The following is a 24,566-nucleotide window of genomic DNA, read 5'->3' as shown; positions in this document are numbered from 1 at the left end:
TCCTGTTGTTCTTCTTCAAGATGTTATTCAAATTGCAGAGCCATGAGCTTCTCCAAGATCTTATCCATACTGTGTTCCAAAAAAACACAGTCTGAGTACTCAGACTGTGTTCCAAAAAAACACAGTCTGAGTACTCACAGCCCTGCTCATCGTCTATCATGTTGGCCAGCCTTGTGGCGATAAGCCAGGTCAGAGCCAGCTCCAATCAGCCAGAATTCTGTTATCATGGTTCCGAATTGGTAGATGTCATTCAAAGTCCTCCATCGAGAGTGTCGCCAGACACACGACGCAACCGACCATCGAGTATCCGGCAGCAAACGTCTCTGCAGGACAGGCTCTCCCAAGCTCAGGAGTTGTCAGTTTCGTTAAGGGACCAGTTGATGAAATCCATAATTCTTCTGTAGGTTTTTAGAGAACAAGTCTCGGAGACTCTCTTGGGGTTAGAGAATAAGCGAGACTATACAAAAGACATGAGAAGCCAAGCAGGAAAGATAAGGGAGAGGGGAGAGGGAGAAGGAGCTTACTTCTGTGCTTACTAGAAGTTCTCCAATCAAATCAATCTTCATTCTGGTTACATGAATTCGCAGGGCCACAGGCTCCAGGTGTTCCAGTGAAATCCAGTCCCAGAAATCTTACTGAACACTGAAATTGTGATTCTAAGGTGAGAGCATGCATGGCGTTTTGGTTGGTATAGCTTACTACCACAGCTCCCGTGGCAGCGGAGCTGAATGAGTCTGTTAGTGAAGGCGCTCTGCTGCAGCTTCCTCAACCTTTCTGCAGCATTTCTCAACAATGAATATGTTGTCTTCATTCTCAGTTCTTCCAGTTATAGACATCAAGTGCCTGTCTTTTTCTTTCTTTCGCTCTCTTTTTTTTTTCTTGACTGGCCATCCATTGCAACATAAATTCTATAAACCCCCCCCCCCCCCCCCCCCCCCCCCCAAAAAAAAGAAACCCCGAAACAAAACACTGTGCTGTGATTTGAGCCATCGATAAATAAAAAAAGTACTAAATGTTTCTGCTCAGCATGTTCATTGTGAACAACACAAACAGAATGCGGTACAAGTGTTGAACAGCACAAAACTACAAACATGGCCGAATTTGGTAAATAGCTTTTTCTATGAAATTTGCTTTTTTCTGGAAGAACAGCTGAAACTCATGCCAAGTGTGCGTTTAGCTCCGTCCACATTTTTCTTTTTAAAAATGCAACAGTTACAAAAATAATTTTACCATACTTGTAAACACTCATGACAGTGTTGGAAAACACTGTTGGAAAAGTACAAGTCGCCGTATTTGCACAGGAATGAATTATTAGCAATGGTGCTGCTGCACACAGCTCATGTAAGTCAAAGTGAGTGTGTAATCAAACCATGCAACAACATAAACTTTCCCTGCGTCGCTCTTCCACAAGGAACTGAGTCGGTGTTTTGCATCCCCTGTCTCAGTGGGTTTGCCCGCTGCATGACAAGAGAAGCAGTATATATCAGCTGGGGGACTGCGAGCTGCCGTCTCACTCGGCTCCACCGTGCGGGGAGGAATGGCAGGCTGGGGGGGCTTCTTCTTTTCTCTTCTCAACTACAAAACGGAGAAATATGTCATTGCAGAAAACAGAAGAATCGGAATATTATTTCGGCTCTACCAGCTGGCAGTGCTGGGATACATTATTGGGTGAGGTGAACTGCATGCACCCCCTCCAACTAGCGTGTTTCCTTTATGGAATAATAAAAGGGAGAGTGACTAACAAAGTTAAAAATAGTGGAGGTTGTGGAAAGGTTTTTACTTTGTGTTAAAGTGGTAGCGCAGTATGGGCCTTTCCTACTAATACTCCCGTGTGGGTTATCTGGTTAATAAAGAGAGGACAAACTGTAGTGTGACATTTTTAAGTGGCTGGTGGTTATACAATCAAGCCTGCTATTAACAGTCGATTTGTCGTTCAGTAATCTTTAATTTATGGTATTTTCAAGCGTTTTACCCCTTATGCATATGCGAGATATTTTCTAAAACACTTTAATAATCGTAATATTAGTAATAATAACATAACTCTGCAATGTAGACAAGTGCTACATTGCCACGTCATGAAGTTGTGCTGAATGTCCCAGGTGGGTGTTTGTGGTGAAGAAGGGGTACCAGGAGAAAGAAGAGGCCATCCAGAGCTCAGTCATCACCAAGCTTAAAGGCGTCACTCTGACCAACACTTCTGAGACGGGGCCTTACCTGTGGAGTGCCGAGGACTATGTCATACCCCCAAATGTGAGTCTATCTTTTAGTTTGTAGGATAGCAACACTGATGGCACTGATAGCAGCATTCGCTAATTATGTTCCTGTCAAGACATATTACGAGGCTATTGAATGTTTGTGCTGCCTTGTATCATTAGTCTCAATGTCTGTCTCGGCAGATTTAACAATATTGAGCTTCTTGGGGGCACTAATTTGTTTAACATTTTGCTTCTTCATCTCACTGCCAGGACTTAATTTTATTTTGCAGGGTGAGCAGGTGTTCTTTGTTGTAACAAATTACATAGAGACTCCCAATCAAAGGCTGGGCTTCTGTGCTGAGGTGCGTATTGGAAGGACATTAGCATTTACCGAAAGCAGAAAAGTCATAGTAAAAAAATAATAATAATATTTTTTTTTTAAATTGTGCCTCTAACAGAGTTCCAAGGTGCCAGATGGACGATGCAAAACTGATGATGACTGCATGGAGGGGGAGCCTGTAACAGCAGGTCATGGTGAGGGATGTTCACTTCACTTTAGTCATGTAAAAATCTGATTGTTTGTTTGGATTTATCCTCGCTTTTTCCATTCTCTGATTTATGATCTGTATAATGAAACAATACAAAATATTGTCCTGATACCGCCACTCTTTAATATTACACATTTCATTATGTCTCTCTGTGTCTTTTCATTTTTTAAGTTCTCGTTCAGCTCCACCACACAGCCTGCCAACTCTTTGCTCTCTCTCTCTCTGTTAGGAATCAAGACTGGCTTGTGTTTAAACAGCACCGGGACCTGCGAGATTCATGCCTGGTGTCCCGTTGAATACAACAAGAGACCCGCGTGAGCATTCATCATCCCTCACAGAACTTTGGAAATTTGCCATTTTGAGCTGCTGCTGCATTAACACTGGCTCTGATCCCTCACACAGACCCAGATATTTCACAGGTTCTATTTATTACTGGCATAGGCTGTCGCCTCCCTTTTTTCACACAGCTGCCTGTCTCTTTCATTTCCAGAGAGCCCTTACTGAGTGATGCAGAAAACTTCACCATCTACATCAAGAATTTCATCAGGTTCCCCAAGTTTGAGTTCTCCAAGTAAGTAGCTATAAGTGGCTGCTGATTGCTGGTGTGCCTATGTCTTCCAGGGATTGGGGCATAGAGTGACCTGGGGGGATATGCACGCTCCAGTGGGTGCTTTAAATAGCTTTACGGTGCAGAGAGCCATCTATTTATACCATTCTGTGCATTGCACTCAGTGAGACAGTGAAACAGTCATCTGAGACGTCCTTGACAGCAAGCCTTGCCCTGGACAGGTGTTTGATCAGAATGGGCTAGCCCAGTGAGCTACCCTCTCCGCTGTTCCCTGCACGAGTCCTGCAATAATGCACAGAGATGCCGCAGCTGTAGCTAATTCATCTGTCAAGATCTTACTATAATTACGGATACATCTCTTATGTTCCCCATCTAATGTTGGCATGCCTGTGATTAATGAGGTAATGCTTTCGCCTGAATGGAACTTACTTCAAATGGCTGGCAACACTACACATCTTACAGTGTCCTGTATCCAGTTACGTTTTTTTCTTTTGCTTGCAGCTAGAGGGTGTAAGCTTTGGTTTGACTGACATACGCATGCTGCATGCGCCACTTTTGTAGTGTACACTGAAGAAAGCTTAGTCAGCTTAGTTGGAGTCCAGACAGTGAAACTCTGAAGTGAGTGCACAGTGGTACAGATGCAGATGCATATGTGCGTATCTGAGGACCAAAGTTAAGGCAAAGTTAAAATGGTATAAGATCACATTAAAAAGCTTCTCACCTTTTTTAAAAATGTTATAAACATTTATAATCATATAAAAAAAGGAAGATAAATCTTATATTCTGCCATATTTATAGCCAAACTGTGGCACTGAATTTGTTAACATCTTTGTGCACAAAGTAACATTTTTTGAGTTGTTTCCTTTCCCTGAAGCAGAATAGAACAGGTTGATTTGGAGAACACATATTCCATCATAACTGAGCGAAAGTGTCACTAGTCAGCCTGTTATTCTTAGCAACAAAGAGCTTTGACCGGGTCATTGTGAGTTTGAAGGTTCCTATGGGGCAGAGCTCTAAAATGCTGGAAAATGGATGCAGAGTGTCCAAAAGTGGCCATAGAAGATCAATACATCCAGCTTTATTCACTGCAGGAAAAAACAAAACAAAAACAGATAAATCAAAAGACATCAATAAAGACCAAGTGAGCAAAAGTCAGCAAAAGTTATATTAAAAAATGTAGATAATGGAAAAAAGTCCTATTTATTGAGAGGACCACCTAGTGCTATGGAAGTAACAGACTACTGGGCACAAGAAAACCATCAGGAGGAAGAAAATGAATGAATCTAACCAAAACTGGCTTAAAAAAATCCAGGTCCTGGCAGTCCTAGTAGTTTATGCGAGTAATAAAGTAGCTTCTTTGTGGGCAAGTGACATTAAAAATACACCTACATGCTTCGGCTTACACCTTCTTCTGGATGTGAAGTCTAGAGTTGTTTTCTACCCTGGACAAGTATGTCTATAATAAAGGACCTTCACGCTCAGCCAGTAGCCCCTTCCTGTTCAAAAACATGGCCTCTGTTTTGCATCTGAAGGATTCACAGTGCTGCAGGATAATAGGCCAAGCCCAACATTTTATGGTGTAAAGACCAAGGGCTGGGCCTTAGTAAAGCAAAAGGAAGAAATACCAAAGACTAATATATATTCTAAAAATTATATTTTCAGAGATTCAAGTTTTCAGTCAAATTGTCAATATTATCCTAAGTATGACAACCGGTAGTCAGATTCTGATGTTGCACTTTCAAGTCATCCATCCATCCCATTTTTCTTAAATGCTTATCCATCTAGCTGCTAATGTCAGCTAAGATGCAGGATACACCCTGAACAGGCAGCCAGTCCATCACAGGGCAAAAAAGAGGGCACACATTCTCACATCCACGCCTGCGGCCACTCAGAATGACCACATAACACAACATGCATGCCTTTGGTCTGTGAGAAGAAACCCCAAACAGGCAAATGGAAAACATACAAACTTTAGACAGAAAGAGCACAGCTGGTTCAGGCATGGAACCAGCTGTGCCTTATCTGCTGCCATCAGCAAAACCCTGATAACTCTAACTTCCATCTTTTCACTTAAGTAAATGGTTTGTGTCATTTCATTGAGTGAAAACACAAGTTTCTGATATCATTAACTCCACATCTGCTGTCTATTACTTCTAGAGCCAATGTCCCTGAAACTTCTGATGAAAGCTACCTAAAGAGATGTTTCTATGAAAAAGAGAATCATCCTTACTGCCCCATCTTTCGCCTCAGAGATCTTGTCAGCAGCGCTGGACATGATTTCCAGGAAATGGCTGTTAAGGTACAAAGTGAAACAACAACACTCAAAGAGAGCAAATTCCCCTGAAGGGCAAGACCTATGCTAAAACTTTAATGTTTCATGTTCATGTCAGCATTGTTAACATGGAAATCTACTGGAGTATATTAGTGTAGCATATTGATCATTTTGTGTCGTTTTGAAATCATCAAGCGTTGAATTGAAAAAAGAGCTAAAAAAAGAAAGTTCTTATGTCCCCCCCCCCAGTGACGAATATATTGGTTTAAAGTTTGGAGATGATCCTAGCTCATATGACCCTGACCTTTGACCTATGACCTTTTAAGCATTACATGCTAGAATAGTGTATTTCATGATCTTTACCTTTAATACTGGAGCAGCTCTGGCTGGAATCTTTGACTTCTATAAGCTGTAAAACGTGAGATTTAAAGATATAATTATGTGGTTTTGCAAAGCTTTCCAGCATCATGGTGACGTCATAGGATGTTGTATTGAGAAAATAAAAAGTGTGTCGTACAGCTCTTTGCATGCCCTTTCATATGATATAATACTCAATATGGTTTAATTTTTTTTGGTCAAGGTCAACTTTGACCTTGGGTGCTAACATTAAAGGCCAATGTTAATGGCCAATTTTAGGTACTCATGTCCCCCAGGGTGTAGCATATTGTTGTGAAGTTTGAAGATTTTTTTTAACTGATTTTTACATTTGGTGTGACCTTGACTTTGACTTTAACCAGATTTTGACCAAAAATGAATCAGCTTGAGTTGTTATTGGTATCTAACATCAAACAAAATTTGAAAATGAATGAATGAATTTGAAATTGAAATTTGAAAAGCTCTGGAGGCAAAACAGCAAACAAACACACAGACAGACAAACAAACAACCAGAACTGATTTCATGCCCCTATCCTTTGTGTGTGTGTGTGTGTGTACCAATGTACCAATTAAGACTATGTGTGGGAGTGATTTTGGTTCCTCACTTCCTCACAGTCATTTGCTAACAAACTATAATAGAAATCTGGCACTGATTGCAGTAACAAATGTATTTAGTAGGATAAGACATTTTGAAAGTGATTGGAAACAAAGCATGTCTCAGTAGCTTGCCATCACTTGTTTAGATTTCTTGAGCAGATCTTCTAACATTATAAAATGTTAGAAGAACATTATAAAATGTTAGAAGAGGACAAAGTACAGTGAAGATTCTGCAATACACAGTTTACCTCTCTGTGGACACACAAACTCAAATCAGTTGACTGATTTATAGGGAGATGGTCTGCTTGCACAAAAAAGCTGATTTCTTTAATGATTTGTGAGAAAATCTGCAAATATGAATCTCTCTGCAATGCAAATACAGTAAAGCTGTGTATTAAAAGCCAGCCTCTGGTAGACTACTAACAGCAGGGTCATTTTTGAACTGGTTAGATCCACATACATGTCATTATGTGTTGTTGTCGTGAAGCTTTTTGACACATCTTGTGATCTTCATCTGTATATGTATATGTATCTGTTATATATTCAGCTGGAAGAAAATTGATGATAAACGTGTGGAGTTTTCAGTAGTATTTAATCCTTTTCAGTTTCTGTTTAGAGTTATGAAAAACTGAGTTTCTGAAACTGTGTTTAAGTAAGACATTCCTCTATTAGCTTTGATGCTCCACATTGGCTGGTCCCAAATGAAATCTGTGTTGCCCGTTACAAGCAACTTCAGTTTGAGGCTCTGAGGGAGAAAGATCGGGGCACCTCAACTGAATTAAAATGCGTAAGCGTTAGGCCCCGTAGGGAAATTACTCCTCTGCATTTAACCCATTCACCCAGTGAAGCAGTGAGCAGCCACCAATGCAGCGCCCGGTGAGCAGTGTGTAGGGACGGTACCTTGCTCAGGGGTACCTCAGGGTAGCTGTTCAGTGGAGTCGAACCCCCGACCTTCCGACCATGGGGCAACCACTCTACCTACTGAGCTATCCCTGCCCCATTACAAATGAACACAGATGTTCAAAATAAGCATTTTCTTGCCAAAGCCTCATGTAACTTGATTTTATCTGCGTATGTCTTCTGTGGTCGTGGTATGTTATGTTTAAAAAGTTTTACTTTTTGTAAAGCACTGTACGGTATGGTTTGTGGTGTAGCCGCTGATCTGCTATTAATATTTACCCTTTGTGTCCATCAGGGCGGCTCTGTTGGCATTCTCATTGAGTGGAACTGTGACCTGGATAAAGATTATTCTCTGTGTAATCCACAGTACAGCTTCACCCGTTTGGACATTAATTTGAACAACTCAATCACATCGGGATACAACTTCAGGTATGGTACCCGCTACCTTCACTCTGCTCACTGTTTCCAACCTGTTTTCAGCCTTTACATCTTATGTCAACAATTTTTTCTACAGATATGCCAGATACTATAAGGATCAAAATGGGGAAACCTATCGCACGTTGTATAAAGTGTATGGGATTCGCTTTGATATAATGATCAATGGTCAGGTACTGTGGAGATAATAGCAGTTTAGTTCTTTTCTAAAGCACATCATTCTGGTGGGAGATTAACAGTGAGTTTCTGGTTATTGTTTTACAGGCCGGGAAATTCAATATTGTCCCCACAATAATTGCCATTGGCTCAGGTGTTGCTCTCCTCGGTGCAGTGAGTAATTTATTAGAATATTCTGCTGACGGATGTGTGGATTATTGCTGTGCAATTACCACGGTGCTAAGTTCAAAAACTGTCATATTACAGGACAGTGGATGATGTGTAATCCCCACCAAGAAAAGTAATATTCTCTCCTGTTCCAGTTCATTTGTTTATTTTTCTCTTTTAGGGAGCCTTTGCCTGTGATATGATATTATTGTACATGATGAACACGAGCTCCTACTACCGAGAGAGGAAATTTGAAATCATCAACTTCAAGTAGGACTTCATATGTTTGCAAAACCTTTGCCATTTTCTAAATCTTGCTCCTCACTTTCGCACACCTCTCTAATGCTGTGTGCAACAGAAAAGAGAGGACCAAAGTTAAAGATGAGAAAGCGGGCCATCGGGAAAAGAGGTCCAGAAGACCAGGGACAGAGAAAGGGGCTACAAATTCCATCAAAAACCCAGGAGAAACTGAGCCCACTGCAGGATCTTCTGCAGAGAGCCAGCCACCTACAGAGAAAAGGGGTCCCACAATTCCACGTAACACGGGACAGCGATACTCTGCTCCACCCCAAGGCCCCGAGACGAAGCATCATATCACTTTCATGGCTCACAACTAGGTCTGCAGGCAGAGCAAGATCAGCTGTTTGTTTTCCTGCATGAGGCGGAACCCAAAGGTGGGACTGACGTCCACGTCTTACCTGCTGGCACAACTGCTAGCACGGTCACTAGCATGAATGATGCCCTGACTGAAGATGTGTTGATCCAGGGGAATGTAAATGTTGTGCAAAGTGCATGATGTCAGGACATCAAAGAAAGTAGCAGGGTCAGGATTCAAAACAGATTCATTAACACTCAACTGGTAATTAGCAGTGACAGTAATTACAATATATAGTAATAAAAGTTAAAAAGTAGGCATGAAAGTTTTTAAAAACTACACTTAGAAGCAATTCATAAGAAAATGTGTGGTCTTAATTGTGTTTTTACAGCTCAACACATGTATTGTGTTGTTAAAATGCACAAACACTGTTGCTGCTTTCTGCTGTATGTTCAGTTAACTGTACTGATCATGGCTTTGATGCGAAGCTTTTACACAGTATTCACTGGCGACACTGAAGAATACAGCCTGACATGCACTACGAGTCCAAATGGACATATTCTCTGTGTAATAAATGGAAACTGAAATGCAGTCTCCCTTTATTGTTTGCTGTTCCTGTTTCTATTTATTGAATGTTCTTTGTCATTGGAAACATATTTTTGTCATCATAATTTTATTATTATTAGTGACACTCCCCAGTGAAGAAAAAGTGATCCAAAAAACTTGTAGAGAGATCTTTAATCCAGTCAGTAATTACATCTGCTGTTTTCTGACTTGGTTTAACTTGTGAGGATTTGATCTGTAAACCTACATTATAACTATAGTTCTCTAAGTACAGGTTAGAGTTCATTCTCTGGTAAATATGGAGGAAAGAAAAGGACAGTTAATTCTCTTAACTCATCGTTCAACATCAATAAACAGTTCACAATGGAAGCCTTTCACTAACAGCCTATCTACAACAGCAGGGCAGACAAACCTAAAGAATTACAGAGCATTAGACAAATATTTCTGAGTTATTTCGAGTAGATGTTCTAGTATACGTGCACCATCCCGTACAAGAAAGTCCAGAACAGGACATATGTGAAGAGGCCTCCGACAAGGCCTCCGGTAAAGAGCAGCCGCCGTGATTTGAAGAATTTGTTCCACCGCCGTCCGGCCTTGAGAATAAGCAGCAGCGAGAGGAGAAAGGATGATAGGAAATAAAAGATGAAGCCGTACAGTCCCGTCAGGCCAAGGATACCGGCTGTTGCTCCCGAGAGTGCAGACACAGAGGTGCGGCAGTAATCCAGCACTGCCGCGTTGCCTCTCACTGCCACTTCACTGATGAACTGTGGTCCCTCGCGCTTGGCCCCAACTCCAGCCATCTTGGCTCTGGTCGGCTACCACAGAAGGTGCTGCTGTAACATCAAAGATTAAGGCAACAATGTTAGAGCAACAGTACCTACTATGAGTTTATGTACCTCGCACAATGAGGTTTTTAATTCATAAATAATCAAAATCGAAATAACATGATGAATAGTAAGACTAATGATTTCAAATCCTAAAAATCCTGACTCGGGATGCTTTATAGAATTAACACCAAATAGAAATAAAACAAAAATAGCTCATTTAAAACAGAGAACGATCGGTTTTACTTTAAAAATCCATTGACAGACAATTTTCACCAGGAATAATTTAAGGGCCATCTTACTGCTGGTAATGAAGGTTATTGTATTAAAAAAGAAAGATTAAAATAAAAACTACCGATCATCATGACACTGTGGAATCAACATAAAACTACAAATCTGGACACATTAAAGCTCTCCACTCTGCGTGACAAAGAAAGCAAGTCGGGTTCGCTTAGCTATTGCCAAACTTCAAGGTGATTCAAATCCTCGTTTTGACATAAAAAGGTAAAATTGTACGACACAGACAGTTTTCAAACTACACAAAGCAGAGTCATACTATTGGGGGCTAAACTGCACGTCAGCTGAACTATTTTAACATTTCTACCAGTGCTAATTCTAGCACTAGCTCTCCCAGCTGCCCACTGACGATGACAGGCTCTCACCGGAGATTAACGTAGGGACTTCCTGTCGACTCCTCACGACGCGGTCACAAAAACATAACATGCAAGATTTACTTAGCAAACCTGAATCTAAAGCAGTTACAGGAAAAGTCAGCTGCTGTCGCCAAAAGAAAAAGTGCATTCATTCTCGTTTGGATGACACTCCTATACGAAAGTCAGCCATGCTCCTGCGCAGTGCATTGTGGGAAGGAGGTAGTCAGCCTTAGGAGGAGCCGATTTGGTGCGTTCCTTGACAGTAAAACAGTAGGAAATTAATCTACCCTGAATAACGTTTAAGCAGGGAAGCTACCTTTGAATTTGTATTGAAGGAGACACTATGTTACATCAAAATGTAAATTCGTTATTTCACATTTTTGGCTAAAACAGCAGTTTTATAACAGCAAATTCCATCTAAGTAGCAAAGAAACTTTAAACTCCTTTAATCACATGAATGCAGCAGTGTAGACTTTGGCATTTCGGTATGAAAAAAGCTCAAGGTACACGTCGTAAACATCAGTCATGTCTAACTTTATCCTGGGTTTGGACGTTGGTACCTCTTCGGTAAAAGCCGTTTTATTAGACAGACGATGTAGAGCTATAGCTGCCAGTCAGTCTTTACCGACTGTTTCTGATTTAGCCGACGATAGCGGGATAAAGGTGAGTGCGTTCACTTGTCCCGCAATTTTAACTACAGCTCAGTAATCTAAACACCTCTGTGTGATTGTGTGTAACGCAGGCGAAAGAGCAGGACACGGGTCGGATCATAGACACTCTGGACCGGTGCATTGGCCTCCTGCCCAGAGACAAACTGCAACATGTGTGCTGCATCGGGCTGACCGGACAGATGCACGGAGTTTTATTCTGGAAACCAAAAAGCGGTAAAGTTATTCTGCGCGCGGGCTGTGGCATTTCATCATCAGTGTGGTAACTTGTGTAACAACGGCTCTATGATTGGGGATTGTTTCTAATTTTCTTTTCACGGGAAATGAGAAAAACGTGATCAAAAACAAAATCAGGTGTCAAAGGAAAGATTAGGCATGATTTTCAGGCTCAGGTGCAGCCCTGTGCCAAATACAGATGACACTGCGCAAGAGCCAAAAGAGTCTTTGTTTGGCAAAGTGACGAAACAAGTACTTCGACTCTTTACTCAAGTAAAAGTCATAATGCCAATTAAGAAATAAGTCAAACGATTTCGCACTACATTCAGGAGCCATTTCAGAATTAGAGACATTACTTTGACAGTGATTTGACTTTTATAATACCACATAACACAGATTCTGTTTTTTTCATTGTCTACCTGTTTCCTGGGACCCAGCTGTGGTAGGGTCAAAGAGTGAAGGTAGAAAATGGATAGATTTTAAGATCTACAAATTAATAAATAACTAAAACATTATCATGAATGTAATGAAGTGCAGTCCTCACTTACATCTCACCATTGATCCTATCTATGCCCTGATCCAATGGCATGAAGCAATGTGTGATTAATGGTGCTCCAGTCTAATGGTAAATTGTGAGTGGGGAGTAGTTGATCATGTTTTAGGACCTTTACCACCCGATGTCCCTTCTCTGAACACAACCATCAGGGATTCAGGAAACATACTGTGTGTATCAGTGTAATCTTAATTCTTGTATCTTGGATACATTCATTTAGGTGGAGGATGGAAACATTTGTGTAAAGATGGATGAATTATACCAGGATCATCACAGATTAGGTACTGAAGTGATGCAAATCTTAGATAGATTGGAGAGAATTTTCTTAGGGTGTTTACAGCCACACATTTGGACACTTATACAGCTTACACTAGGACACACTGGAAACATGTACACCTCCTGCAAAGCTTTCTTGACTTACCATGTAATCACCATTTAAAAGTCCTATAGTTTTCTGACTATCACGCTGTTTATCAATAGAATATTTTCATTTATTTTCACTAAGTAATTATTTTCTCACTTGTCAATTTGATCTCTTCCCAAGATATTTTAATCTTTCCACACTGCCAAACACTCTGGAACCCATTTTTTTTAGCATCTGTGTATTCAGTATCAGGGTTCATAAGGGTGCTTGCTTACATTTCAGATGTGGTGCTTAAAAGTGCTTGAAAGTGTAACTGTATTTCATTCACCACAAATAACTATCTCATTGATTTTTTTTTTTTTTTTTTTTTATCAGATAGAGAAATAAAATGAGTCGCAAAATGTAAAAGCAAAATTTCTCTGCCTGGGCTGCCTTGCACCTCTGTGGCTGTCTGTTTCAATATGTGACCCGCCTCTCCCCCTAACTGTTGGGATGAGTGCGCTAACATACCTGCAGTTGCTGTTTTAAAGAGTGTTTGATGGAAAACGACAATGACGGAGTTTGCGCTCTCCAGTCACATGATAGGTGAGTCCTAGTAAATAATTTTCCAGTACATGTACGTTACACATGCTAATTTTTAAAATTATGATTATTATTTTGCTAGCTATCAAACTCGCTGGAGAAATGTTTGAAATGCAATGAGTGTGATGCAATACGGCAGCGCTATTATACAGTTAGTTATGGCATGGAGATTTATGGATTATGCTGTGAACTTAGCTAACATTACTTAGCAGTAGCAGTAATATGAGTTACTTTACTCATGTGAAAGCTTTAAACTAGGGCTGGGCGATATTGCCTAAAAATCATATCTCGGTATAATTTGAAGCATGTGCGGTAACGATATATATTGCGATATATTCTTTTCTTCTGTATAACGTATTTTCCACATTATAAGGCACACTTAAAATCCTTTAATTTTCTCAAAAATCGAGAGTGTGCCTTATATATGAATTCTGGATTGCCAGAGCATTACGGCTGCCATAGTGAGGAGCTTCGCGGAGTAATCTGTGTCCAAAACCTCATCCCTTTCATGTCCCAAAGTCAAACTAACACTAAGAGTTAAAAACGGTCTAAATTCTTTCATCTTTAATAAAATCATCAGCGTTGCTGCTTTATCAGGTGTAACAATTAAGTTTAACATCCAGGCATCCATGAAAACAGAATTTATTAAATTTAACGGAGTTAGAAGTTAACAGGAAGTTAGCTCGCTAGTTTCCACCTAAACATGACATACCATGTTCTGACTGAGAGATTTTTGAAACTAATTAAAACGTACAGCTCTGCTACCACTTCCAACATAAATGAAGACAGAAAACTAAACAGCAGTGGCGTTTGCAGGGTTACTGAAGTTGGACTACCTGGTATATAATGTTGTGCTATGTGATTGCTAGCGACACAGCTATGTTAGCTAAAATTAGCACAGTGAAGCTGGAGGGTGAACGGCAACTTTTTTATCCACTTGATAAAAGTTAACGTGAGGGATTCTGGTGGTCAGGGACAAATGCAATCGCATAGCAGGATGCTATACACGGACCAAACTTCAGTCAGGAGAACAACTGCAATTATTCATCCACAATACGAGGTTAGTTATTAATATACTTCAACAATATGGGAATAAAACAGCTGCGAGAGAATTCAACATTAATGAATCAATGTTATGGAAGTGGAGGAAGCGCAGTTTTTGGCTTTCCCCATATTTCAAAAGTGCTTCATCTCTTTGCTATGACTGTCGCCCGGCATAATTTGCAGATGATAATGGTTGTAGCAGCTGCGATGCTTTCAACCAAAACAGGCGCAGCTTGATGACATCATCGACATGCGCTATCGCGATAGAGCGGTATAGTCAAAATCTCTATTGTTGGCCAAATTTATATCGTTTCTATCATATATCGTTTATATCGCCCACCCCTACTTTAAACATTTAGCCAGTTACATAATTTAAGGCTTTCTGATTAACCCTCTAGGATTGACGGACTGAGTGTTAGTTTCAACTCTAAATAAAACAGTGGTGTTTACAGCGAGAAGAAACCGTAAAAACTGTGTTTTCTACAGACAGCAGTAGCAAACACTCTCTGCTTGGGAGTGAAAAAAAAGAAAAAGTGGAAAAATGTGCCATGTTGACCAATCAAAAATTATATGGCAACATATGGCATTTGGTTGTTTAGGAAGAGGGCGAAGTTTTAGGAGTGACACCGGCGAGAGAAAGCGAGTGAGCGAGTGAGTTTTGATACATGATAGATTTGTGACGTTTACTGTGTTTGGACTCAAGTTAGTGTGTTGTCTTGTGTAGTTAATGTGTAGTGTAGTCGTTGTTTTGTTTTGTGTGTCACTTCTACTAGTGAATGTCACAGTTGCTGCTGTCATACCTGCAGGGTTTATCCCTGTGCTGTTCTCCTCTGTCTTATAGTGGACACAAACTATTTTTGGAGTTGCATATATAATTTGTGTGTCTTCTTATTTGATGCAGAACACCTCGTTGTTCTCTAAATAGTTTTAAATGGTTATATAAAAAACGTCTGAGCCTTGTGAAATGTGAAAATAACAGATTGGCAAGATAAACAGTTTTTAAAGGCGAAATATAGAGGACAAATCAAAAGTAGTCAAAAAACGACCAGTTATACCCTGAACCCCAGAGGGTTAAAGGCTAAAAGCAAAGTTGTCACCAAGTACTTTTTATATTTGTGTGTATTGTTGCAGCTTTTTTAAGTATGTAACTTGGTGCCTTTGGGTGAAATAATGGTAATATGAGGGACCGATCCATATGGTCACAAAGAATAGCGACAGATACGTGTAGAGTATCTGTATGGAGTGGTATCTAAAATAAGCATGCAGTTTAGTTTGACTAATGTTTAAGTGGATCCAGAGGCTTTAGAACAACATTGACTGATAATAGGACAGGGCAAAGGACAGAGTCTTTCAAGAACACAGCAGTCTACATAACAACTCAAACAAGGGTTGTATTAAAATTGTAAGCACTCAGTTGACTGTCTTTTGCACCTCCCAGGTTGCGTCTGGTCCAATAGTGATTCCTTAACAGCCAAAGACACCAGTCAGCTGATCACCTGGCAAGATGGACGTTGCAGCAATGACTTCCTCACCTCTCTTCCCAGACCAGACTCTCATCTCAGCATCGCCACGGGGTTTGGCTGTGCAACAATCTTCTGGTACATGAAACACAAGTAAGCCCACATCTTTAAAAATAAATACATTATAAATGAATACATTTTGCAATTGTGATACAAAAGCTGAAGCTGTGTGGTTTTGCCGCAGACCCAAATTCCTTGAGGACTTTACGGTTGCAGGTACCATCCAGGACTATGTGGTGTCCATGCTGTGTGGTTTGGACGGTTGTGTCATGACACCTCAGAATGCAGCCAGCTGGGGCTTCTTCAACACGTCATCCAATCAGTGGAACGAAAACATGTTTGTATAGTGTTGAACGTCCTTCTTTTTTTTACTCTTGATGCACATACTGCATGAAAACTGTTGTGCATGTTTGGTTTGCAGCCTAACACTTTTTGCATCAGTGCAAGCATATGTAACAAGCACTGTATGTGTGTGTGTGTCCTCTAGTCTGAAGGGTGCTGGCTTCCCTTTGCACCTGCTTCCTAAGTGTGTGCCATCTGGTAGCTTGGCAGGAAAGACCTGCTCTCAGTGGCACGGCATCCCTGCTGGCACTCCAGTAGGGGCCGCGCTAGGAGACTTCCAGTGCTCCGTCTACTCCTGCATGAGCGAACGGACAGATGCAGGTGAAACAGGATATCCATTTATCTCTCTTAATGAACTAAATGCACAATGTTCTCACAGTTGATTGTGGATCTGCATTTACAAGTTCATTCAGATTCGGATAACTTTATTAATCCCAAAAGGGGAATTTGTTTACAGCTTAGCTGAATCACAAACCACACTATTGCCTATTGTAGGCAACCTTTACATGGAGGAAGTCGAATGTAAGGCTCTTGGCTCTTTTAAAGGGAGAGTACCCAGCCACTGGTACAGATATGTAGACGACACCTGGGTCAAAATCAAAACACAAGAAGTGGAATCCTTCACTGAGCACATTAATGCTGTGGATAAAAACATCAAGTTCACCAGGGAAGGCACAAAGGATAACTGTTTGTCTTTGCGAAAAAGAGAATGGCAACCTCAACATTGAAGTTTACCGGAAGCCCACACACATGGACCAGTACCTCCTCTTTGACTCCCATCACCCTCTGGAACACAAACTTGGGGTAATCAGGACCCTACACCACCGGGCAGATAATGTTCCCTCTAAGCCTGAAGGAAAAAAGAAGGAACACACACATGTAAAGGAAGCACTTAAAACATGTGGTTATCCTAATTGGGCGTTTATAAAGTCAGCAAAGATGCACAGAAAAGAAGATCAGACACCAGCGAGGGAGGATAAGAAAGACAGACGCAACAACATTGTCATCCCCTATGTAGCCGGTGTATCAGAGAAACTCAGGAGGCTCTTCTCCAAGCACGACATCCCAGTGTACTTCAGACCCAGCAACACGCTCAGACAAAAACTGGTTCACCTGAAAGACAAAACTCCTAAACACAAACTTAACAACGTGGTATATGCTGTACAGTGCAGCGAGGAATGCCCAGACCTCTACATCGGAGAGACCAAACACTTCACACATGGCACAACATAGAAGAGCCACCTCCACGGGACAAGACTCAGCAGTCCATCTGCATCTAAAAGACAAAGGTCACTCTTTCGAGGATGCCAATGTTCACATTTTGGACAGAGAGGACAGATGGTTTGAAAGAGGAGTAAAAGAAGCCATTTATGTCCACTGTGAGCGACCATCTTTGAACAGAGGCGGTGGTTTACGACACCAACTGTCTGCCATCTATAATCCAGTTTTGAGTTCCCTCCCCAGACGCTTTAATGCCCACTCACATCCTGGGCCATCTGACCTCAGAAATCACATGATAGGGTGGGGCCAGGTTTCACAATGAGCTCACCCGAAACCCTGGCTGATTGTAACCCACACCCGCTTTCACACCTTGGCTCATGTGATTAGGTAGAGGATCATCAGGGGGTCCTTTGTCCCTCTTTCGGGGGATGCTCCCACTGGGTTTAAATCTGGGGCTCTCCACCATTTTACTCTTAGAACTGAAGAAGCTTCTCGGATGAGAGGTGAAACGTCTTCAAGCAACTCAAAGAAGTCCAGACGCTTTTCTTTCCAAGCTCCTTAGACTACGATGACCTGGATGACTGAGAACCTTCATAGACACAAACCACACTGTTGCTTGTCAAGTGAGAGATCAACAAACAATGAGGTCGAGGAAAAAAATTCAATATAAAACTTATTGTAGCTGACTTAGGGGTTTATATTTCAGGACAAACACATCACTAACCATCACAGCTAATTCTCTTTAGCTGACAGTTTGTTTCTTTTTTTCAAATTTCCCAGTCCTTAACATAAGCACTTCAGCCCAGCTGACCTACGCCATGCCAGCTGACTTCAAACCTCCAGATTCTCCTCAGCCCGCCTCGTCCATCTCCTACTTCCCTTACTTTGAGTCCACATATTTGGCTGTTGCAGCATCCCTCAATGGAGGGAATGTGTTGGCAAGTTTTGTGGAGATGCTGACTTCCTGGATGAGAGAGCTTGGTTTGTATTCTTCTTCTATTTTCTAGACCTTAATCCATCGTCATCCCTCTCAGGAATACCAAACAGTGCAGGCTGACTTGCAGATGGACACAGACACTGTGATGCCACACATTAGTTTTCTTTTTTAATTATGATTATTACAAAAGGCTTAAAAAAGTAGAATAGCTTAGTAAAGTCAAGTACAATATAACGAAACAAATTATTTCAACAGTTTTATATTCATATGGTGACAACTTCACTAAAAATCCTACCCCCTCTTTACTCTAAAACAGATTAAAATGTAAAATTGCGCAACACATTGTGTATTGATAAGATTTGTGAGACCAAAAACCTCAATAAGAAAATGTTTACTGACACTTTGCATAAACCAGGATATTTTAAGGCGGATACCAATATTCAGGGTTGAAAAAGCAGTATTTTGGCCATTTCTTTTCTCTTTTCAGGCACAAATCATAAACAGATTTCCCTAACGTTTGTTATGCGTAGTTATTTATGTAATTATTTAACCTAACTGCTCGGATTAGCTGGATGTTGTGTTTGTGGCTTTCCAAAGAAGTGTGTTGCCAACAACACGAGCTCCCACTGGTGGGAAAACTATGTAATTTCAAAACTCAAGACATGGTTGAAGGATGTTTCTTCTGTCTCTTCTTTAGTTTTTACATGTTTTTATTCATCAGCAGTTATAATATTGATACAGATAGATCAGCAAATAGCTAATGCCAGCTGACATTGTTGATTAATCCTAGTCTTAGTCGTACAAGTGAGCAGCAGGGACATGTTAACATAGACTTTTTTTTACAACTGTTTTAACCAGATGGACCGCTCCCTGTTGGCCATTAGGAAAATGTAGTTTTAAGGTATATCTACATTATCTTCACATTTCACACTTGATGATTACGCTGTGTCCATTATTTATGTACAGTCTTTACATAAAACCTATAACTAAAGGGAATGGCGCTATAGACACCAGGTTTAAAACTGTGGTATATTCTGATATACAGAAAGTTTTATCTGCTGCTTAATCAGGGTTTATGTGAGCTCATTTGGAAAGATCCATGTACACCTCACATGCTCATATACTTAACATATTCATAGAGATGATAAATGACACCTCTCTAAACTCGTTACTGGAGATGCAAGAACCAAAATACATCCCAGCTTTATTCAGAAACGTTGGCAAACAGTTCTAGGGAAAGGTTATACTTGCAGATCAACAATCAAAGCTGCTTAAAGATGAAAGCAAAGACCAGAGACGGCACAGAGATTAGAGAGCACTGACATTAAATTTCTTAAGTTAATGAATCATGAATGCAATAAACAAAATAACAACTGTAGAACAGTTAAACTAAAGTCTGCACAGATAGATGACACTAAAATGCCCCCCTCTGCTGCACCCCCCCCCCCCCCTAATCCCCACAGGTGCAGAGCTGAGTGACTCGTGCTTATACGAAAAGCTGATTCATTGTGCCCTGAAACAGGAAACCAGCAACCTGAGGGTGAGTCCTACTCTCTTGGGAGAGAGACATGACCCTCTCTGCCTGGGCCACGTGACTGGCATCTCCACCTCCAATCTCTCCCTGGGTCATGTGATCAGGGCTCTCTGCCATGGAGTCCTGGACAACATCACCTCGATGATGCCTGTAGAGCATCTGCAGCAGGCGGGGGTCCGCAGGATTGTGGGCAGTGGAAGCGCGCTCGCTCGGAACGAAGTGCTAAGACAGGAAGTGGAGAAGGCGTTCCCTCTGCAGGTGGTATACGGACAGAACGCAGACTCTGCTTTGGGCGTGGCATTGATTCTCTGTGACCGCCTTTGAATTGGACTCGCTATCCAGTTCTGTCTGTTTACATGACTGAGAATTTTGCACATCAACTAAAGCTGACCCTAACAAATCTTACACAGCTCATTTTGAATCTTAAAGCAAAGGTTGTGTTTGACAGGACAGAGATCCAATGTTAGCAATTTTATAGGACCAAAAGATGGAAGATGTTCGTGAAAGCTCAAAGATTTTACTGTGACTGAACAGCTCTCATCGATATACTGGGTATTTCTGATATTTGGGGTTGGATTTTGTTACAGTGTAAGTCACAATCAAAGGACGGCATCTTTTTCCTAGACCTAGCTGCTCTTCATTCATCAGGAAAAAAGTCAGGCCTCTGTCACTTAGCTTTACAGCTTCTTAATATATGCTGACAGATGCATTAAATGATAGAGGCAACAAATTCAAACTTGTTAACTGTAGGTGTCTGAAATAAAATAATGACATGGAGAGAAATCACAGTGAGTTGGAATGCTTTAAAGCTTCTGCATAATTTATGTGCCCTGAGATGAAGATGCAATCAACATGTCAACACTGAAGCAGAAAACAGCATGTTGAGGTGCCTTCATTTTAGGTGTCTGGGACAGATTAATTTGTAGTTTCCTGTGGGATGGGTGTTTCCTTTTCAGCTGCCTGATTGAAACAGGTGGAATCTTTGTGTGTTTGTGGGTTAAGTATTTCAAAACACTGATTGATCAGAATTCAGTCTGATCATGAAGCGCAGATTACCAGGGTGATCCACGCTTGGTTTAGAATCAACCAGTGTCATAATAGCAGAAATCCAATGGAATGGTTTCATTTTTAGCACCTTTTTTCATTCATATACTGCAGTTTGTCTCGAGAATGATGAGAGACTTGAGTGTTTGTTTCAGTGTAGACTCTCACAGTGCCCGTCAATCGCACTGTCACAGCTTGGCTCACATGCTCAAAACGGAGGTAGTAACTAGTAATGAATCTTTTAACTAATTGGGCCCAAGTGTAGCTCATGCAGCCAGTTACTTCTACAAGTAACAGCACTATAACCACAGCAGAGACACCTAGTGGCTGGGGGTTGTCACACTCTTCCTAAACACCAGCTGAATCCAAATCATTGCTTTCCCCCCCATTTACTCTACTGCATATAAAATAGTTTTACTCAGTTACAATGTCTCATTTTCAACCACACTCTGTTGTATCATGTTCACCAAGTTTACTGCAACAGCCTCCCCAGTTAGTGTTAACTCCACTCTATAACTCAGGAAACCTGGTGCTTGGAATAGGCACTTGAAGAGTAGGCTGGAAAAAATGAAGGAGCTGGAAAGCTACCAGAAAACTGAGTATAGTCTCAAGAATAAGTTACTCTTGACAAAGCACCACAAAACATCAAATCACTGGTTTATCTCAGTTGGATGAGCAGGCAACTATATGGCGCGTGGCTGAGAGTGGCCTGCCCAGGTTCGAATTTGACCTTCGGCCCTTTGCCACATTTCTCTCTCTCTCTTTCCCATCAATCTTCACTGCATCTGTCTATCCATGCATCCATCCATTCGCTTCCGCTTATCCTTTTCAGGGTCACGGGGGGCGCTGGAGCCTATCCCAGCTGTCATAGGGCGAGAGGCGGGGTACACCCCGGACAGGTCGCCAGTCTGTTGCAGGGCCAACCCACAGGGACAGACAACCATTCGCACTCACATTCATTCGCACATTCACACCTAGTGACAATTTGGATTATCCAATTAACCTATCCCCACAAGCTGCATGTCTTTGGACGGTGGGAGGAAGCCGGAGTACCCGGAGGGAACCCACGCAAACACGGGGAGAACATGCAAACTCCACACAGAAAGACCCCGGCCTGATGTTGGAATTGAACTCAGGACCTTCTTGCTGTGCGGCAACAGTGCTAACCACCGTGCCACCGTGCTGCCTGCATCTGTCTAATAAAGCAAAAATAAAAAATAAATGTATATACATATATATACAAAAACCCCATAAGATCCCTGATGTGATGGATGTCTGAGCCGTTTGATTGCAAAAACAAAAGCCAGTGCATTTGGACAACAGAATGAGTGCAGGAAATCGAATGAGTGAAAAAGGCTGATGTGTCACTTGCTCTGTTAGGGGAACTTGCTAGTTCAGTACATCAAGTTTACTGACAAACTGAGCTGAACCCACCCTGTTCACGCAGTCTTCCATCCATGGTAGAGGATAAGCATCTGGTTTAGTCAACCCCCTTTCCAGTAATTGGTACAGAATCCGGGAGTTGTTGGCTGTATCCACCAACAAACAGGGAGAAGCCCAGCTTGAAGATGAAGGTTCACAATACTATTATTGAACATATACTGAATTTCCTTCTCCATCACCTTCTCTTTTCTTTCCCAGAAAGTCTTAAAATGCCAGTGAATCAGTTGTGCGTCACCCACATCAATGCCATGCTCTGTTAGATGTGTTTGAGTTTGACAAAGGAATAATCATTCATGATGACAGACAGCTTTGTGAACGGGCTTCCAATTTACAGAGGGTGCTTCCTCGGCAGGCTTTCACTGGATGGGTTTACCACATCACCCTCATGTGCCAGTGAATCCATGCTTCCCACTGTGCTGTAGTATGTCTTCCCCAGTTTTACAGGGCTGGGACACCATGATGTAATGGGGTTTAAGCAGATTAATATGACAAAAATGAATTTAAAAAACAAATAGTTATACTCTGAATTTTGAATGGCAAAGGGACCATAAAGTGCCCTGAAATGAGACACCACCAAATGGCAGCAGAGCTAAAACCTGCTCACCTGGACCGAACTGGTGCAGTTTGGCTTTTGGATAATTAAGATGCTTCATTTCTATAATCCAGAACCGGATTCACTATCTCAATGGGGAGATAAACAAAATCCCGAAGCAAACTTATGGGTCCTGGCACCGTGTGACCAAATACCATCTCATTTAGACTAAACCCAGTAATGAGTTGAATTACATCCCTGGCAGCCACCAACAAACAGCCATGGGGCTTTCCCAAACCTGACATAACTCACATTACCCCCACAGCAGAGTCTTCAAAGTTTGATGGAAGCAATAAAGTGTCCCTTGGCTCTGAATGTGATTATGCCTTACTCAGACTCGTTTCAAAATTTGAGTAAACAGTTGTGATGAAAAGTTTGAGGGCTGAACAATCTGTATCACCTTTACGATAATTGTGGCGGGAACGTAAGAGCTGAAACCCTTGAGCCTAGTGAAACAGCTAGAACCGTCAATGACTCCTGCAACCTTGGATGTGCCTCCTAGACAACCTTTTTTGACAAAACACACAAAAAAACCCTCCCCAACAGACCAGAGAGAATCCACATTCCATCAGGGACAGAACAGCAGCTGCACCTTATACAGACTCACACACACCAGGCACAGGCACAGCCAAGCTCAAAGCCAGATGAATCACAAGCCGAGGACAGCTCAGTGACCATAACTTTCAGCAAAACAGTAACATTAACAGTAACATTAAGTAACAACATTTTTATTTACTACATGTCAGAATCTCCCAAAGAGCCAGATCTCCCAAAGAGCCAGATTGCTCTGGTCTTTATAAGACCAGAGCATATAGATAATGGCTTTAAAATGGAAAGCCAATTGCTCCAACAATCGAAACTGCAAAATGACTAGCCCCATTTGCCCTAGTCTGTCTGACAGGATACTACAGAACAGAGGAGACTAGACGAGGTTGTAATTAGCAGAGAATCTTTTATTTTAAGGAAAGCAAGAGCAGCATGTGTAGAAAGGAGAGAATTTCTTCTCCAATCAGCTCCTGTTGAACAAAGCACCTACTGCCTTGGGGGGTCATTGCAGCATCCTTTAACTGACCTGTAAGAGCCATGGGAAATCTTCTTTCTGATGTTTACTGCTCTTTATTCACCTCTTCTGAGATTCAACCTTAATTTGACCTTTAACTTAGTATATGTTCTACTCAAAAAGTTCATGGATGTCCTTTGTTTGTTTTTTTAATATTCCTTTTCATACTTGTTGTCATTTGGTTTAAGGAGATACGATTATGATTATGAAGATTAAAAGTCATCAACCAGTTAAAGAGAAAACCTGTTTGTCAAGTCTATAGCTTCATATTTTACTATAATCACATAAACACGGTTTTTTTTCCCCCACAGGCAGATATAGACGTCACAGTCCACTGCGTTATTAGTGTGTTCACTCACTCATTATGCTGCATTAAGCCACAGTGATAGTGATGCTACTATGCTAGAAATAAACCTGTGTTAATAACTGAATTTGCTCCTGACTGTCGTTGAATGTGTTATTCTGCCTGCGTGAGCACAGACAGGCTAATAAAGAGAGTTTTAGCTTTGTGCACATTTCTGTTTTGTATTTAATCAAGGCTCCTTTGAGAATGACAAGCTCAGATACAAATGGGATCAAGATCACAGAGAAGTTTT

The 24,566-nt window shown here is 41.3% G+C and overlaps 3 protein-coding genes across 4 annotated transcripts; 2 read left to right on the top strand and 1 right to left on the bottom strand.

The window, feature by feature from the left end:
• Positions 1-1,468: 1,468 nt before the first annotated feature.
• Positions 1,469-9,413, top strand: p2rx5 (purinergic receptor P2X, ligand-gated ion channel, 5). The gene is made up of 12 exons (XM_006799546.3): positions 1,469-1,668; positions 2,100-2,250; positions 2,486-2,557; positions 2,654-2,729; positions 2,973-3,057; positions 3,234-3,314; positions 5,469-5,610; positions 7,751-7,884; positions 7,970-8,063; positions 8,155-8,220; positions 8,396-8,484; positions 8,573-9,413. The coding sequence occupies exons 1-12, from the start codon at positions 1,538-1,540 to the stop codon at positions 8,829-8,831; spliced, it is 1,380 nt and encodes a 459-aa protein (XP_006799609.1). The 5' UTR covers positions 1,469-1,537; the 3' UTR covers positions 8,832-9,413.
• A 118-nt stretch (positions 9,414-9,531) lies between these two features.
• emc6 (ER membrane protein complex subunit 6) lies at positions 9,532-11,049 on the bottom strand. The gene is made up of 2 exons (XM_006799547.3): positions 10,860-11,049; positions 9,532-10,206 (listed from the first exon to the last, which is right to left on the bottom strand). The coding sequence occupies exon 2, from the start codon at positions 10,171-10,173 to the stop codon at positions 9,841-9,843; it is 333 nt and encodes a 110-aa protein (XP_006799610.1). The 5' UTR covers positions 10,174-10,206; positions 10,860-11,049; the 3' UTR covers positions 9,532-9,840.
• Positions 11,050-11,295: 246 nt separating this feature from the next.
• Positions 11,296-24,462, top strand: shpk (sedoheptulokinase). 2 transcript variants are annotated; one of them, XM_087847147.1, is made up of 7 exons: positions 11,296-11,513; positions 11,593-11,734; positions 15,716-15,890; positions 15,982-16,134; positions 16,285-16,460; positions 18,141-18,341; positions 19,761-24,462. In XM_087847147.1, the coding sequence occupies exons 1-7, from the start codon at positions 11,376-11,378 to the stop codon at positions 20,153-20,155; spliced, it is 1,380 nt and encodes a 459-aa protein (XP_087703273.1). In that variant the 5' UTR covers positions 11,296-11,375; the 3' UTR covers positions 20,156-24,462. The 2 variants fall into 2 exon arrangements, with proteins under 2 accessions (XP_087703273.1, XP_087703274.1); XM_087847148.1 differs by lacking the exon at positions 11,296-11,513 and having other exon boundaries at positions 11,643-13,236.
• The last annotated feature ends 104 nt before the right edge of the window (positions 24,463-24,566 follow it).

Source organism: Neolamprologus brichardi, chromosome 10 (genome assembly GCF_056152115.1).
Source record: "Neolamprologus brichardi isolate AB-2024 chromosome 10, ASM5615211v1, whole genome shotgun sequence".
NCBI lineage: Eukaryota > Metazoa > Chordata > Actinopteri > Cichliformes > Cichlidae > Neolamprologus > Neolamprologus brichardi.
This window is presented reverse-complemented; position numbering and strand designations above follow the sequence as displayed.